Source organism: Heterodontus francisci, chromosome 32 (assembly GCF_036365525.1).
Source record: "Heterodontus francisci isolate sHetFra1 chromosome 32, sHetFra1.hap1, whole genome shotgun sequence".
In the NCBI taxonomy this organism is placed as follows: Eukaryota; Metazoa; Chordata; class Chondrichthyes; order Heterodontiformes; family Heterodontidae; genus Heterodontus; species Heterodontus francisci.
Window position 1 is genome coordinate 22,922,422 of NC_090402.1, and position 18,800 is coordinate 22,941,221.

At 40.9% G+C, this 18,800-nt stretch overlaps 1 protein-coding gene across 11 annotated transcripts in view; it reads right to left on the reverse strand.

The window, feature by feature from the left end:
* gapvd1 (GTPase activating protein and VPS9 domains 1) overlaps positions 1 to 18,800 on the reverse strand; it is a 141,315-nt gene that overhangs the window by 15,105 nt on the left and 107,410 nt on the right. For 7 of the 11 annotated variants that reach the window (XM_068012469.1, XM_068012465.1, XM_068012471.1 and 4 more), the window contains 4 exons: positions 8,032 to 8,184; positions 2,136 to 2,255; positions 841 to 967; positions 253 to 374 (listed from right to left, as the gene is read on the reverse strand). In XM_068012469.1, the coding sequence (XP_067868570.1) occupies positions 253 to 374; positions 841 to 967; positions 2,136 to 2,255; positions 8,032 to 8,184 (522 nt within the window). The remainder of the gene's footprint in view (positions 1 to 252; positions 375 to 840; positions 968 to 2,135; positions 2,256 to 8,031; positions 8,185 to 18,800) is intronic. The other 4 variants (XM_068012475.1, XM_068012473.1, XM_068012474.1 and 1 more) reach the window with 1 other exon arrangement.

An 18,800-nucleotide genomic window follows, 5' to 3' on the forward strand; every position in this document is an offset into this window, starting at 1 on the left:
TTGCTCGTGAGAAGTCCAGAGTGAAAGTTCCCTACCCAAAATTAATGAAAGGAGAAACTACGCAAACCAACATTTGTAATAGCCGAGCCTGGAAGCACTAGTGTGGTTCCTAAATAAACTGAAACAACTCCATGTTATTGATTAGTTATTAAATAGAAACTAATGAATTCAGTACAAGTTTATGCATTGCTGCCAGTAAGAAATTATTCAGGTTTAAAAGCTGAATTACCTCAAACTATAAATAGTCTTTACCTTCAGATTCTCCTTGATCTGGTCCTCCAGGAGGGCCATTTCTTGTTGCTGAATGGCTCACTAGGGGGAATGCAATTGAATCAGCAGAGCACAGAGCCATTCGCAATTTCTTCTTTGTATCTCTAATTAGAAGGATAAAATGTATGTTTTAGAGTATTGTTGAGCTAGCAAAAGAAAACAAACTGAAACAATACATTTCTCAAAACTCTGAAGACTCTTCCAGTTTTAGCTACTTACTCCCAGTAAACAATGCACTAACAATAAATGGTGGCCAAATTTAAATCTTCACAACTAAAAGTGGGAAACATATATCTGACAAAAAAGTGACATAACACATTTCAGTTGATTACTCCATCAAGTTCCTGATCCGAGCCGCACTATCGCAAAATACCAACAAGCAGCCCAAGAAGTAATGCTGCTGAGCACCTTTCCACAGGTGACAGACACCTGGGTCAAGGTGGTTTGACCCCTTTACTATAGGAAGGGGCAAAGGATGGCAGCAGAATGCAATTTCATACAGAGCAAACCAGACTCATCCCAACAACCATATTGCTGCTAACTGTTACCGCAGACTAAAATGAATGTTACCTAAAGGAGAATGTGGAGTCTTGAGTCTGAGCAGTCTGACTGGCAGAATCTGGCAGATCATCAGCTGAAAGGTTTTGAAGGGCTTCATCACGTGGTGAATCATGCACACTATCATCGCCAATAGCCTCTGTACAAAAGCAAACATCCCACATTATACTTGGAAACACTAAACAGAACTAAGCTTTGAAGGTTACCCAACAAATACAGATGGGAGGTATGGTACACAACAGAACTGCAAATAAGAGTCTTTCCAATACTGCATGTGATGATTTAACAGAAACATTTAGGCTTGTGTACTGGCACTATAAATGACTATGTATGGTTGCAACAGAAGCATTTACAGAAGTACTGTTAATGATGAATAGTGATGAGATAAATCAAACAGTGGCTTGTACCACATTTCAAATATCCCTAGTTTTCTCCCCTCCCCTTCTCCAGGAAGCATTTGACTCCTCACTGTGCTAAGATTCCACCCTCCAGTAGCTATTCTTTATGTCAGGGCCAGTGAATGCTGGCATGAGGATATAACAACTGAGCCTGATCCTGTCCTCATCCAGTGTCTACACATGCAAACTTTTGGCAGGGGGTGCTAAATAGCAGTAACTTCAGGCAATTTTTTAGCTCCTGCCCAACCCTGTGGCATTAAAACCAATTCGGGCACCTCTGCTGTTGCACCAGCTGAGATCAGCTAACAGCATAGATGACGGATATAACTAGAGACCTTACTGGGTCAGTATGATTCAGTTAGTCTGTTTTAACCAACTAAACCAAAGGGGAGCTGGTAACTTGATTTTTTTTTCTTCAAAATGTTGCCTTAACAGTATTGCCATCTTTCAACATGTTGCATAAATCTTTAAATTCTTGATAAAACACAACATAAGAGTTTAAATTGTAGTTAAGTGAGGAGACTGATTCTATAGGTGCAGAATAGCTGATCCAGTAACTTTTTTCTGAAGACATGTCACTCCCTCATCCTTTTTCAGCCTCCAGTTATTCCAAGACAGCAGACTGCTTTGAGATGTCTGCCAATGTCATACTGAAGTCAAGTGCAACTCAGTGCATTGACGCTTCCTACATGCAGGAATACATGGCCTCCCCTACAGTGATACTAGAACCAGTTCATTTTACTGTAACACTGACACAGCTCAAAGGTTTAACTTTCATATATTAAATGCATCAGAGGTGCTACTGCAAGCACTCATGCTCATACAGGCAAAGAATACAAATTTTTACTTCAGTAATGACAGACCAAGTCAAATGACTTCTAGAGCAAATTGAACAGTAACGTGACCTACCTGTCACCTCATCATTGACAACTGCTTCACTGGGGCTGGCTCGTTTAATAGCACTTCTATATTTATCCAGGATATCCTCGGCGGCCTGAGCTTGTGTATTCGACCTGGGAATTGGCTCATCTGGCAATACACAGAAGCATGTGAACAAGCAATTCCGGCTTGTTTTTATAAAAACAGATAATTTATAATTTTGTTCTTTAAATCTAGTATAAGTACTACAAATTTTTTATACTGGTCCTTAAAAAAGCTTAATGTATGAAGTGCTGCTTTTTAAAAAAAAATTGTATTCATAGGCTTTTAATGACTTCCTGCTGAATATACTTCACTGAAAAATACTACAGAACTGAAGGTTTTTATTTGAATTCTCCTGAATAGGGCTCTTTTAAATATGAGCAAATTTCAATCACAAAACAATATGTCCATTGTGGTCTGACTACGTTCTAATCCTCCTGCAAAATAATCAATATCTCTCTTCATTGATCTGATATTGGTAATGACTGTACCAAAAGGTGAGTCAAACAAAGCCCTAAAATTCTGGCCACTTTTCTGTAAGAGCTATTCATGGAAAGTACTAGCAGATTAGTTATTGATTGGTGAGATTTTATGGATTAACTCTTGGGATTGTTCACACCTTCACACAAATTTAACAGCAGACTAGTGATCACCTGTGGCTTTGCTCACAGGTAATCTAGGGCAAGGCTAGAAAACATGATTTTGCACGCACAAAAATCAAGAAATCAAGAAAACAAGCCCACCGTACATGCGCAAGTAAGCTGCAAAAATGCAGCAGTGAGCAGTGAGCTCCCATGTCACATATACATGGAAATACAGAAAACACTAACTCAAAGCACAGTTCAAGCATTAAAGCTCCAGGAACACAGCAGAAAGCAAGCAAGAGCCCGTGAAAGAGGTGAGGCCTGTGCAAGATAAAAAGTGGTTGCAGATACTGGAAAATGAAGATAGGTAAAATTTGAGATTTGTTTTGTTCCAGAATCGTCATAGCTATAAATGGAGTTCACGGGGAATTCAATATTAAGGACCTCAAATTGTTTCCAAGGATTAGACATGCTGCTTTTGTGTTCATTCTTTGGATACTTATGAGAGAATAGAAATCTAAAGGTATGGTATTAGTTTTTAAGGATAGGGTTTAAATTTTTTTTTTTAAAACAGAAATAGTGGTTGCATTTCAGTGAATGCAAAATTGAAGCCAGTGTTACACATCCTACAGACCTGCTGATGCATGGCAGAAACAAAGCTTTCAACGACACAGATACAAAATTTTAAGTAAACATTCATTACAACATAGGAACAGAAATAAGCCATTCAGCCCCTTGAGCTGTTTACACCATTGAATCAAATCATATCTAACCTGCACCTCACCACCATTCACCTGTCATTGATTCATATTCCTTGATAACCTTGCCCACAAAAATCTAATGATCTCAATCTTGAAAGCTTCAATTAACCCAGCATCTACAGCCTTCTAAGGAAATGTTTTCCGGGATTTCCATAACACTTCGTATGAAAAAGTGCTTGTTGGGATGTGGGAGTCACTGACAACGGCAGCATTTATTACCTATCCCGAGGTGGCCCAAGACAGTAGCAATGGGTCTACTCTTTGAACTGCTAGTGGCAGTTTGATATAACTAATCGACTTCCTCGGCCATTTCAAAGGGCAGTAAAGAGTCAAAAACATTGATGTCATAAGTTGACCAGACTGGGTAAGGGAAGCAGGTTTCCTTTCTTAAAAGGACATTAATGAGCCAGTAGGTTTTTTTTTAAAAAAAAGGAAATCCAACAGCTTCGTCAGTATGGCTAATTCCAGCTTTTAATACCACTTTTTTTTTTAAACTAAACAATACAAATTTTCAAGCTGCCTTGATGGAATTTGAACTAGTGTTGTCTGGATTATTAGTCCAGGCCTCGAGGTTACCATCCCAGTAGAAAACCAATACACTAAAGTACACAATTTTAAGTTTGTACCCTATTTTTCTTGATTCCCACACCAGAGGAAATAATTTCACTGTCTCTATTCTATCTAATCCCTTTATCATTTTAAAACCTCAACCTTCCAAATGCAATGGACTACAAGGTTTGTGTACTTCATCATTCCCTCCCCGAGCTTCATCAATCACAACCAAACACAGGTTAGAATTCTGTGAACTGATAGAGAAATTTAGCCTTTAATTGAGTCACTTAGCCAGGCTCCTTCTTTCCATATTTCCACTATATTGATTTGCAGAATCATAGAATGGCTACAGTACAGAAGGAGGCCATTCTGCCTATTATGTCCATGCCAGCTCTCTGCAAGAGCAATTTAGCAAGTTCCACTCTCTTTCCTCCCACCCCTCCCCCATCTCTGCAGGCCTGCAATTTTATTTTATTTTGGGGTGCGTACCCAAGAGATTTGATTTGTAAAAAGTGAATGTGTGAAACTTGTCCACATAGGCAGTTTCATCTGCATAAGTTTGAGAACCCCAAGGAACCATACGATGTACATTATAAGGAAACTCTAATTTTAACGGTTAAACCTTAACTCTTTCAAAGTTACATTCAAGTCCAAGATCTAATCCTCTGCTCTGTAGCAATGAAATACAACTCTAATTTTTGTCAAAAAATTAAACTAATTTAGTACCTCTATTTTTAAACTTAAAATACCTGCATTTTCTGTTCAGCTGCATTTTTGTTCAAGAAAACATAGAAAATAGGAGGAGTAGGCCATTTGGCCCTTTGAGCCTGCTCTGCCATTCATTACGATCATGGCTGATCATCCAACTCAACAACCTGTTCCGGCTTTCGCCCCATACCCTTTGATCCCTTTGGATCCAAGAGCTATATCTAACTCCTTCTTGAAAACAATGTTTTGGCCTCAACAGCTTTCTGTGGTAGTGAATTCCACAGGCTCACCACTTTCTGGGTGAAGAAATTTCTCTTCATCTCAATCCTGAAGGGTTTACCCCGTATCCTTAGACTATGACCCCTGGATCTGGACTCCCCCACCATCGGAAACATCCGTCCCGCATCTACCCTGTCAAGCCGTTAGAATTTTATAGGTTTCTATGAGATCCCCCCCTCACTCTTCTGAACTCCAGCAAATATAATCCTAACCGACTCAACCTCTCCTCATATGTCAGACCCACCACCCTAGGAATCAGTCTGGTAAACCTTTGCTGCACTCTCTATAGCAAGAGCATCCTTCCTCAGATAAACGAGACCAAAACTGCACACAATATCCCAGGTGTGGCCTCAACAAGGCCCTGTATAATTGCAGCAAGACATCCCCGCTCCTGTACTCGAATCCTTTCGCTATGAAGGCCTACATACCATTTGCCTTTTTTACCGCCTTTTGCAACTGCATGCTTACCTTCAGTGACTGGTGTACGAGAACACCTAGGTCTCACTGCATATTCCCCTTTCTGTTTATAGCTGTTCAGAGAATAATCTGCCTTCCTGTTTTTGCTACCAAAGTGGATAACCTCACATTTATCCACATTATACTGCATCTGCCATGCATTTGCCCACTCACTCAACTTGTCCAAATCAACCTGAAGCCTCTCTGCATCCTCCTCACAACTCACCCTCCCACCCAGTTTTGTGTCATTTGGAGATATTACATTTAGTTCCCTCATCTAAATCATTAATATATATTATGAATAGCTGGGGTCCTAGCACCGATTCCCGCGGTACCCCACAAGTCACTGCCTGCCATTCAGAAAAAGACCCCTGCTCTTCGTTTGCTGTCTGCCAACCAATTTTCTATCCATCGCAATACACTATCCCCAATCCCATGCGCTTTAATTTTACACGCGAATCTCTTATGTGGGACTTTGTTGAAAGCCTTTTGAAAGTCCAAATAAACCACATCCACTGGCTCCCCCTCATCAACTCTACTAGTTACATCCTTGAAGAATTCTAGTAGATTCATAAAGCATGATTCCCCTTTCGTAAATCCATGCTGACTCTGCCCGATTCTACCACTGTTCTCTAGGTGCTCTGCTATGAAATCTTTTATAATGGACTCTAGAATTTTCCCCACTACTGACGTCAGGCTGACTGGTCTGCAATTCCCTGCTTTCTCTCTACCTCCCTTTTTAAATAGTGGGGTTACATTAGCTACCCTCCAATCTGTAGGAACTGTTCCAGAGTCTACAGAATCTTGGAAGATGACCACCAATGCATCCACTATTTCTAGGGCCACTTCCTTAAGTACTCTGGGATGCATACCATCAGGCCCTGGGGATTTATTGGCCTTCAATCCCATCAATTGCCCCAACACCACTTCTCTACTAATATTGATTTCTTTCAGTTCCTCTCTCTCACTAAAGCCCTGTGTTCCCCAACATTTCTGGTATGATATTTGTGTCCTCCTTTGTGAAGACAGAACCAAAGTATGCATTTAGTTGGTCAGCCATTTCTTTATTCCCCATTATAAATTCCCCTGTTTCTGACTGTAAGGGACCTATATTTGTCTTCACCAATCTTTTTCTCTTCACATACTTATAGAAACTTTTACAGTCAGTTTTTATGTTCCCCGCAAGCCTGCTCTCGTACTCTATTTTCCCCTTCTTAATCAATCCCTTGGTCCTCCTTTGCTGAATTCTAAACTACTCCAAATCCTCAGGTCTCTTGTTTTGTCTGGCAAATTTATATGTCTCTTCCTTGGATCTAACGCTATCTCTAATTTCCCTTGCAAGCCATGGTTCGACTACCTTTCCCATTTTACTTTTGCGCCAGACAGGGACAAACAATTGTTGCAGTTCATCCATGTGCTCTTTAAATGCTTGCCACTGCTTATCCACTGTCATCCCTTTAAGTAACATTTCCCAATCCGTCATAGCCAACTCGCGCCTCATACCTCCGTAGTTTCCTTTACTAAGATTCAGGACCCTTGTATCAGAATCAACTACGTCACTCTCCATCTTGATGAAGAATTCTATCATATTATGGTCGCTCATTCCCAAGGGGTCTTGTACCACTAGATTGTCAATTATTCCTCTCTCATGACACAATACCCAGTCTAGGATGGCCTGTTCTCTAGTTGGTTCCTCAACGTATTGGTCCAGAAAACCATCCCACATATACTCCAAGAATTCCTCCTCTACGGGATTGTGACTAATTTGATTTGCCCAATCTATATGCAGATTAGAGTCACCCATAATTACAGATGTTCCTTTGTTACAAATTCCCTTAGTTAACAACTGAATAAACTTTCCAATACATAAATTGCTTTTTGAAAAAAATAATACTTTGAATTGTATTTTAGCAATGGTCAGTAGTTCGTTAAAATTTCAACTTTTCACTCCTGGTTACTCCTATAGTATCAACGTACTTGGGAGTTGCACTAAAGTCACCAGCATCCGGCATTTAGCTTCACTTGCTGCAAAATAAATGGCACTACTTAGTTTAACCATTTCATGCCTAGTACTCAAAACTTCTTTCCCTGAAAGCAATTTCAGCCCAATTTTTTGGGGCGGGGGGAGAAGAAAGGCAGACAGGGTGGGAACAAGGGTATTTGCAATTTTCTTAAAATTTCCAGAACATACTTCTAGATTTAAAATACTAACTTTTCCCATATTCATAATTTTTAAATCCCTTTATACTCTTCAGTTATCCAGGCTCCCATTACCCACAATGATTTTGTGGGTAATAGGTAGATGCCTGGTGGTCTCCCAACAGCATTTTTACTTCTCTCGCCAGCTCTGTTGATCTGGCTTATTGGCAAGATCAGCTGGCACTAGAACAGCTGGCTTCCTGACTGTTTCCCCTTGCAACAGGTAGGTGCAGCACATTTTGAAGCTATCAGCTGATACAGTAACAAGTGGACATTGTACTTAACTCCACTCATTAGTTGTAGGCTGTGCAGCAACTTTTAAATGGGTAGTCCCGTAACACTGACCTCTGGGGCAGTGGCCGACAGGATCACTGCAGATGAGTGCAACGGCCTCACTGTTGCTGGTGAGCCTGTAGTTGATGTTGAGGGAATGCTTTTTGGCAAGCTCTCTCTGGTTCAGCAGCTGGAGTTCCAATGGATGCATGCAGAAGCTGTGAACTGACAAATCAGTGAATCCCACATTTGAGCAGAGAGGGGAGGAGAGCACTTCTGGAGAATTTTAATTATCTGCTAGTTTCCCTTATTTACCCAGGGGATCTTTTATAGAGGATGACTGAGATTCCACAATATTAGATTTTTGTATTTCATTGAAAAGGGACAAAGCTACAACCAAATCAACCAATTTATATTTTCCAGGCATATTCCTTCCTTTGTGATTTCCATGCTTTAAAATTTTAATTTTTGTGAATGATTGATTTTGTTCACTCCTTAAGCCAGTACGGCCTTCTACAAATGACGTGAAAAAAAAATCCAGTCAGCAATACTTGTCTGGACACAAGATCTACATCCAGCAACTTCCAAATTTATCTTGCCCATCGTAAAGTATATATGGACAAAGGAGATAAGACTAAATGAAAATCCAACTAAGGAAGGCAGAATAGCATATGCTCAAGCAAGTGGCTTGAGGGAAGTAGGAAAAATAGGAGACTGAAAGAAAAATAAGTCAGTGTGGTCAATGGTTGAAATAAGGATATCAGGCACACTAATATACACTTCAAGATTTAGGTCTACGGTGGTTCAAAAGTCTGTTAAATACAAAGCCGAGACAAAACAAATTTCTTCACTTATTTTAACAAACACTACAAGTACTTCAGTCCCAACCAGAAAGTTGTACAAACTAATCTGCCTTAGTAGAGCCAAATCAGTTCTTATCTGCCTCAAAAGATAAGGCATGAAGTGAAGCTGCACCCTCCAATGATGTTGGGATGTGGCAGGGATGGGGAAGGAGAGAGAAGGGGGAGATAGAGGCAAGAGAATAGGTAGATGCAGAGAGCCTCATTATTCCTGTGCATAACTCATGCTGCTCGAACAGGAGGATTCTTGGTGGTAAATGATGCCAGGGAGGAAATAAATGGGAAGAAAGAAAAAAATATGACAATTTGATGCCTGGCACTTATACAGATTTCCAATAAATCCTTTTTCTTCAAACTATAGATTTACAATGTATAGAATTTATTTTGCATCAGAAGGTAACTTAAAAATCAAAAAAAAAATAAAATCTAAATCTGAAGAAACTAACTTCTATGTTAAATCCTACTTCTGACATTGAGCCACACCATGTACACCAATATGATAAAAAGCTCGATAATTTACATTGTGTAAACAGTAAGTAATAAACATTTGTGTTAATACGGAACTTTTAATAGACAAAAACACCCCAAGGTGCTTCGCAGAAGTGTAATGGACATATACAGACTCAGGACAGATAGATGATAGAAGAACTAAGCCTATTTGAGGTTTTAAATATCTCGAGATCACTTCTCCCTCTTCCAAGGAAAGTTGAAAGACGACCCTCACTGTTGCTGGTGAGCCTGTAGTTGATGTTGAGGGAATGCTTTTTGGCAAAAAGGTCACATGTCCCTGTCCCTTGCATTTTCGCCAATAAATATATTTCCTAAAACAGGTAAACCAAAACTGCATACAATATTCAAGATGTCATCTCACCATGACAAAAGCTAACTTTAGAATTCCCTCTCTGGAGCAACCGGATAAACTCCTAGCTATAGGTCCCAACATTTTGTTAGCTTTTCTAACACGCTAAGCTGACAATCATCCATCAACTTCCCCCTCTCTCAAAGATGTTTATCCTGTTGAGATACAGTAAGCACATTTCATTTTGTAAACCACACTACATTTTCATTTGACACTTCAGGATCCTATTAGATTTATGTGGAATAACAACCATGACTTGCCATTGCTCAAATTGGCAAATTCAGACACCATGGACATAATTCCACTGTGCAATTCACGTATGTAAATAGAATAGTTCCAACACTCCACTAACCTTTCCAGCCAGATGTCTCGCTATGAAACACAACTCACTGCTGTCCAACCATGGGGCTGAAACTTGTGCAGTGTCGATAACATGGGTCAGTGTGAAACCCCTTTCAGTATGACAGCTGGATATGCAACATCCAGCTCCTCACACCTATCCACTAGATTCAGAATTCCTCAAAGAAATCAACAGATTGGTTTTAGAAGTGGCAGGTCATGCTCCACCAATCAAAATCTGTTGCACAGGACCTCTACAGTCTTCTGCACTCAACTTTAAATTCAACAATTTTAGATCATAACCTCTGGCCCATTTTGTTTTGGGTTTTTTTTTTATTCTTTTTTTTTCTCCTGATTCTTTTTTAATCTCTACTTTGCGCTCAGACAACATCTATCCTGCCATTCACACCTGATCTAGACACATCTGTTCCATTAACTTTACCTTTGTATCATGAAACCTTTTGTCATTTAATCTGTCCTGCCCTCCACCCTATCACAGGTCTTCCCATCCTCTCCCCTTTCACGAGCTCAATACCTATTACATTTCTAACTTTCCTCAGTTCTGATAAAAGGTCACAGACCTGAAAAGTTAACACCGTTCCTCTCTCCAAAGCTGCTGCCAGACCTGAGTATTTCCAGCATTTTCTGTTTTTATTTCAGATTTCCAGCATCGGCAGTGTTTTGCTTTTGTAAAATCGCTCCTTCAAGCTGACCCTTTATCCTATTCCACATTAAACTTATTTCTTCTCAATCGAAGTAAAGCATGCAGATCCATAATTTATCCCTTGGTCCTCAGGCCACTTCTTAAAAACAGCAGTTGCATTTGCTCTGGGATGTGACTGAAAGTCAAGTTCTGAAAAATATTAGTCAGGAGATTCAAAATCTCCTTAATCAACTCCTTTACAACCCTGGGATGAAAGTCACTGAACTAATAATCCAGAGGCCCAGGCTAATTCCCTGGGGACACTGGTTCAAATCCCACCATGGCAGCTGGTGGCATTTAAATTCAATTAATTAATAAACATCTGGAATTGATAACTAGTCTCAATAATGCTACTATAAAACTATCATTGTCATAAAAACCCATCTGGTTCACTCGTCCTTTAGGGAAAGAAATCTGTCGTCCCTACTTGGTCTGGCCACCATGTGATTCCAGACTTTCTGCAACATGGTTGACTTAAGTGCCCTCTGAAAACGCCTCGCAAGCCTCAGTTGTCAAGGGCAATTAGGGATGGGCAACAAATGCTAGCCTTGCCAGAGACGCCCACATCCCATGAAAGAATAAAAAAGCATAGTCTGAGGCCTTGAGCTACTACATCATCCCCAGTACATCCTCCCATGAGATTTTAAAGGATTACAATCTACATTCACCACTTCTAATTTCATTCATGGTCACTGTTGTAAAGTAGTGGTGTAATATTTTAGTACTCCCCCATCCAGTCACATCATTTTTCAGTGATCCAGCATCTCACTGTATTCCTTTAGCTTGTCTCCCACATATCTGAAGGCTTTGCAGTTTTTCCAAAATATTTACTGTTACATGTGCTCCAGTTCTCAGCTTTTCTGACCAATTTCTTTGCACTTCTCAGCCTGTTTTTATAGATCGCCCTATCTTGTCACTTAACTGAACAAACAATTGAAGGCTTTTTCTTTTGCCCTAATGCAATCTACAACTTTATGCACATTGGTGGTACACTTCCTGGAATAAACCACTTGAGTCTTAAAAACATCTCTTTCCGTTCCTCATTTTTCTTCCACATCCTTTCCTCTAAATATTTCCTCCTATTTTAATATTCCAATGCATTTCTTAAACTAGTTAGTTGAAAACAAAACTTATCAGGAAGCTTCCCTTTAAGATGTGTCCTCACTAGTAGACTGAAAGTAACATCTAGTCATTAGGTCCTAGATGCTACCATCTGGCTTCTCACCGCTAAATCCAGAAATGGATTGAGCCTTACAGGTTTGCTTCTTTGTTGTTTTAAAGACTAGCCCCACATATTTTGAAGAAATTCCTGCTCATAAACTGAATATTTGCTTTCTCCAATCAACCTCAATGCTTGGAAGGCCGAAATCCCTCAATCACAGTAAGACCTAGTACTCATCTATTTTATGGTTTCTCACAACAGTGCATTTATCTTCTCTGGATTGTTTGGTGACCTAATGCATAATGCTACCACTAACATTTTTCCTGTTATGCTGTCTAAAGTTAAACATTAACTCGGGTACAATTTCAAACACATTCCCTCTCAATTACAAACATCTTTCACAGGCAAATAATGCCACTCCATTCCCTCTCCCACCTTCTCTGTCCTTCTAAAACACACAAGACCCAGCATTCCCCAATCAGCTTTCTTAAGCCAAATTTCAGTTACACCCAAGATGTCTGTGTCTTTCCTATTTGCAGCTCAACCATCTTGTTTCTTATACCTCTTGCCTTCATATACTCAAAACCAAGGTTATCCTTTACAAATCCTTAATGTACTTCCCTTAATTATCCTTAGTCAATAGGCTGCTCTGCTTTAAAATTCCCTAGATTACAGGTTTAAACCTTTTGAAGAAACCAAACTAAAGGGACATAGCAAACTGAGGAACAGTGCAGGAAGCCACAAAATAGGTTAGTGGACTGGGAATATAGATGACAAATGAAGCTTAATCTAGGGAAATGAGAAGTAGTACCCTTTGGGGGGGAAAAGAACTGTGAAAAGAAATGTACTCTAATTGTTCAAACTTGAGGGGGCAGGGAGATCTAGGGGTGCTGAAAAGTATTTTCTTTTCTAAAAAGGAGTGTGTGTAGATAGAAAAAGGCCACAGAAAGGCAAATCCCTAGATATTACACATTGGATTGATAAAAGCAAAGTGGCTTTGCTGAATTTATGGAAAACTTTGACCATGGTTGGAGTACAGTGTCTGTTTCTGGGTATTCTGTTACAGGAATATTGGAAAGGGCACACAAAAGATTCACTGAAATTATAGTAGGAATGAGAATTTATGATAAAATTTTAACGTTTGAAAAAATTACAGCATTTTCACTGCAACAGAGAAAATTAAAGAGGGAATCTAACAATGAGTCTCCAAAATTATTTTGGGAGGATAACTTATGAAAGATGATTTACACTGATTGGGTGAATTATTAACAAAGAGCATCAATACAAGAACAGAAAAGGCATTAAAATTAGTGTTCTCATGCAGAGTTATAACATGAATACTTAATCACAAATAGATACTGAGACAAAGGCATCATTTAAAAGGCAACGGGACAAGAATTGAGAAAGGAAGAATACACGTGGTATGGGGAATGGGCAAAGAAATGGAATTACAGTCAGCCATTCCAGTTGAAGAGCTACATCGGCACAATGGACTGAATGGTGACCCCGGGTTGTAACTTCTACCACTCTCTCAATTTAGTCTTAACTGATAGCTTTGCTCTTTTTGCTTTTTGCCTATTACTCCTAAAATTGGCTGATGCATCATGAAAAAAAGAAAACATTTTATCATTAGTTAACAAGTTCAATGTCTGGCTGCTGTTTTGAAAATTCTCCCAGCAGGTAATTCAGTTTTAAACAAATAAGACTCTCGCACCCAGACTGAAATTACAAATTGTCGTAGCTTTAGTTATAACAATGTCTCGTAGTAACGACCAGATTGTAACCAAAGCTATTTTGTAGATTTGTTTTTAAAATACTAAATGCCTGTGTTAAAAAGTGATCTGACACGGGCATACTGAGTTGTGAAATATGGTCTTACTCCAGCACTTATAATGTGCCCCATAAAGGTCTTTCTTATTAGGACACTCTCTCTTTGGCCTCCTTGTCTCGAGAGACAATGGGTAAGCGCCTGGAGGTGCTCAGTGGTTTGTGGAGCAGTGCCTGGGAGTGGCTATGAAGGCCAATTCTAGAGTGACAGACTCTTCCACAGGTGCTGCAGATAAAATTGTTTGTCGGGGCTGTTACACAGTTGGCTCTCCCCTTGCGCTTGTCTTTTTTCCTGCCAACTGCTAAGTCTCTTCGACTCGCCACACTTTATCCCCACCTTTATGGCTGCCCGCCAGCTCTGGCGATCGCTGGCAACTGACTCCCACGACTTGTGATCAATGTCACAGGACTTCATGTCGCGTTTGCAGACATCTTTAAAGCGGAGACATGGACGGCCGGTGGGTCTGATACCAGTGGCAAGCTCGCTGTACAATGTGTCTTTGCGGATCCTGCCATCTTCCATGCGGCTCACATGGCTAAGACATCTCAAGCGCCACTGACTCAGTAGGGTGTATAAGCTGGGGACGTTGGCTGCCTCGAGGACTTCTGTGTTGGAGATACGGTCCTGCCACCTGATGCCAAGGATTCTCCGGAGGCAGCGAAGATGGAATGAATTGAGAGGTCGCTCTTGGCTGACATACGTTGTCCAGGCCTCGCTGCCATAGAGCAAGGTACTGAGGAGACAGGCTTGATACACTCAGACTTTTGTGTTCCGTGTTAGTGCGCCATTTTCCCACACTCTCTTGGCCAGTCTGGACATAGCAGTGGAAGCCTTTCCCATGCGCTTGTTGATTTCTGCATCGAGAGACAGGTTACTGGTGATAATTAAGCCTTGGTAGGTGAGCTCTTGAACCACTTCCAGAGCGTGGTTGCCGATTTTGATGGATGGAGCATTAGGACACTATTTGAAGAATTTGCAGGTAAGAATGAGAGGGGCGAAGTGTCATTTCCCATATGGTGAAAACTGGTTTTAGAGAGGGGGAAAATATGAACACAGTTTCCACTCTTAAGTGCAATCCAATGACCCCTATTGAAAATGCATAGCTAAACAAGACCCATTATCACTGCAACATTCAGCTCATCTGTGAATGGTTAATAGTAGAAGGGGACCAACACAATTGTACTCCAGAAAGGAGTCAAACCTACAGGGGTACATGGGAGAAAAGAAAATTAACATATAAAGTGTACCCCAACCATTATAAAAGAAAATTAATAACTGGTTCTAAACCTTGTAATAGCCCTGAACATGACCAATGTTTCTAATCACTTTCACAAAAATCTAAATCTCAACTCTATGCAGTTTCACTTTTAGCTATAATAAAACCAGAAAATGCTGGCATTACTCAGGTGGTCAGGCAGCATCTGAGGAAAGAGAAACTAAGTTAACTTTTCAGGTCATCGGCTTGAAATGTTAACTCTCTTTCTCTCTGCAGATGCTGCCAGACCTGCTGAGTATTTTCAGCATTTTCTGATGTTATTTAGATTTCCAGCATTTGCAGTTTTTTTTTTAGCTACACTTTTTCTTTGACTGTTGGTTTCCTTTTCATCTCTAAAATTTGGGCAAGATACCCCTACCATTTAAATCCAAAATTCAGTAACTACCTATGGAAACCTGCTTTTGAAGTGGGATAGCTATACTTGAGTCTTCCACATAACTTGCTTCAATGAAAATAAAAACTGATTCGAGTATTTTCTGCCATAGCTCAGATGGTTCATTAAATGGCATAGGTTTCAAACTGAAGTGATGTTCAAATCTAACTTCCTATCCCTCTGTTCCCCAATTTCTACTCTCACCTTAGTTCTCTACACCAATTTTTGAGAAGTCAACTTAATGGCCAAGGCCACTGTTTTATAGCTTTCAAAGAAAATAAGACTGATTCCTAGAAAAAGAGTGGTTATCAAAAAAAAAGGACCTACAATAAACATTAAATTCCAAAATGCAATCCTCAAAATATTGTATAAATTCCAGATTCCATTAATTGAAAATGGAATTTGGATCCTTCAATCACCATAAAACAGGGATCTTGCTAATGATGTACTTTTGTTTTGCTGATCCTGGTCCTAAAGTTGGTCAGCAGAGGGTGCAAGAGAGAGTGTTGATTTTCACAAATATTTTCTTTCCCTTAGAACTACCATAGATACATTCAACAGAAGTCCATAACTACTGTATGGAAAACAGTACCTACAACTTGTCATTTTTAAATTTTATGCCTAAATGCTAATCAGTGCCCTATAATCTAGAGTAGGGATTACAAGTGAAAAGTTACTAAGCATTATTCAGCTGATGCACAAGCTGGTCAGCAAGTGTTCATATGTTTCATGAATAGGATTACATACCATATACAGCACAGAAACAGACCATTCGGCCCAACCAACGCCAGTGTTTATGCTCCACTCAAGCCGCCTCTCGTCTTTCCTCATCTAAACCTTTCAGCAATTTAAACTTAACCCAGGTTCAGTTCTCTTGAAATTCAAGGTGGACATTAACGTATTAAAATCTAATTTGAATTACCTTTCATAGAGTCATAGAAAAATACAACACTGAAACAGGCCCTTCGGCCTACCGAGTCTGTGCCGACCAACAACCACCCATTTATACTAATCCTACATTCCCACCATTCTCCTACCACCTACCTACACTAGGGGCAATTTACAATGGCCAATTTACCTATCAACCTGCAATTCTTTGGCTGTGGGAGGAAACTGGAGCACCCGGCGGAAACCCGAGCACCCGGCGGAAACCCACGCGGTTACAGGGAGAACTTGCAAACTCCGTACAGGCAGTACCCAGAACTAAGGCATCTCAGTAACAGGCATCTGGACAGGTACTTGCATGAGCAAGGCATAGAGGGATATGGAATTAATGCAGGCAGGTGGGATTAGTATAGATAGGCATTGTGGTTGGCATGGACGCGGTGGGCCGAAGGGCCTGTTTCTATGCTGTACAACTCTGACTCTATAACCAAACCCGGATCGCTGGAGCGGTGAGGCTGCGGTGCTAACCACTGCGCCACTGTGCCGTCCCCACCAGTTTTATAACTTGCACATAGACGCTTCAGTTTTCTTTTCTGCTCGGCCACTCTGACATCACCAAGAGGAAGTATGTTAATACATTTCAGAAAGGCCCCAGTCTCAACAGGAAACATGGCTCCGTATATCCCTCACTTAATCATCATTCCAGCCAGGTAACCAACCCTGGCTCAATGAGGAGTGTCGAAGAGCGTGCCACAAGAAGCACCAGGCATACCTGAAAATGAGGTGAAAACCTGGCGAAGCTACAACAAAGGACTACATGCATGCTAAACAATGAAAGCAGCATGCTATAGACAGTGCTAAGCGATCCCACAACCAATGGATTAGATCAAAGCTCCGCAGTCTGGCACATCCAGTTGTGAATTATGGTGGTCAAACAGCTACTGGGAGGAGGAAGCTCCACGAACATCCCTGTCCCCAATGATGCTGGAGCCAAGAATGTGAGTGCAAAAGTCAAGACTGAAGCGCTTGCAACCATCTTCAGCCAGAACTGCCAAGTGGATGATCCATCTTCACTTCCTCCCGAGGTCCCCACCATTGCAGTAAACAGTTTTCAGCCAGTTTGACTCACTCCACGTGATGAAAGAAATGGCTGAGTGCACTGAATACAGCAAAGGCGATGGGGCCCTGACAATGTCCTGGCTGTAGTGAAGACCTGTACTCCACAACCAGTCCTGCCTCTAGCCAAGCTGTTCCAGTACAGAAACAACACTGGTATTTATCTGGCAAAGTGGAAATTTACTCAGGTATGTTCAATCAAAAAAAGCAAGGCAAATCCAATGAAGAAAATTACTGCCCCATCAGTCCACTCAATCAGCAAAGTGACAGGTGTAGTTGACAGTGCTATCCAGTGGCACATATTCACCAAAACCTGCTCACCGATGCTCAGTTTGGGCTCTGCCAAGACCACTCAGCTCATTACAGCCTTGGCCCAAACATGGACAAGAGCTCTGAATTCCAGAGGTGAGTTGAGAGTGACTGCCCTTGAGATCAAGGCAGTAATTCCACCGAATGTGGCATCCAGGAGCCCCAATAAAACTTGTCAACGGGGATCAGGGGAAAACTCTCCACTGTATACCTCGCACAAAAGGAAGTTGGTTAGAAGGCCAACTATCTTAGACCCAGGACATGACTTCCAAGGGCTCTTTAGGGCATTGCCCTAGCCCAAACACCTTCAACTTCTTCATTAACAACTTTCCCTCCTACATAAGGTCAGAAGTGGGAATGTTCGTTGATGACTGCACAACATTCGGCTTCATTTGCAATTCCTCAGATAATGAAGGAGCCTTTGCTGCATACAGTAAGATCTGAACAACATTCAGACTTGGGCTGATAAGCAGCAAGTAACATTCGCACCAAAGGGCTGGGCAGTAACAATCTCCAATGCAAGATTGTCTAACCACCTTCCCTTGACATTCAATGGTGTTATCATCGCCAAAGCCACCAGCATTAACCACCTGGTCAATCAACTGGAAACTTAACTGGATCAGTCACATAAATACTGTGGTTACAAGAGCGGGTCAAAGGCTCGAATTTCTGTGGCGAGTGATTCATTCACCTTCTGACTCCCCAAAGCCTGTCCACAATCTACAAGGCCCAAGTCAGGAGTGTGATGGAATACTCACCACTTGCCTGGATGAGTGCAGCTCCAACACTCAGGCAGCTCGACATCATTCAAGACAAAGCAGTCTGCTTAATTGGCACCCCATCCAGCACCTTAAAAGCTTTTATTCCCATCACCAGCACACTTTACGTACTATCTACAAGATGCACTGCAGCAGCTTGCCCAGGCTTCTTCGACAGCACCTCCCATATCCACAACCTACTGGCTATTCTTAACAGGTGAGTCTCTATCAAATACTGGGTGAGTGAACTATGGGCTACACTAGGAGTCAAACTTGATCCTGTACTCATTTGACCATCCAGCAAGGATTACTGGAGAATGATCAAGAGCAAAAACCGTAGCCAATTTTTCCCTCTCCTTCCCTAGTTTGTGGA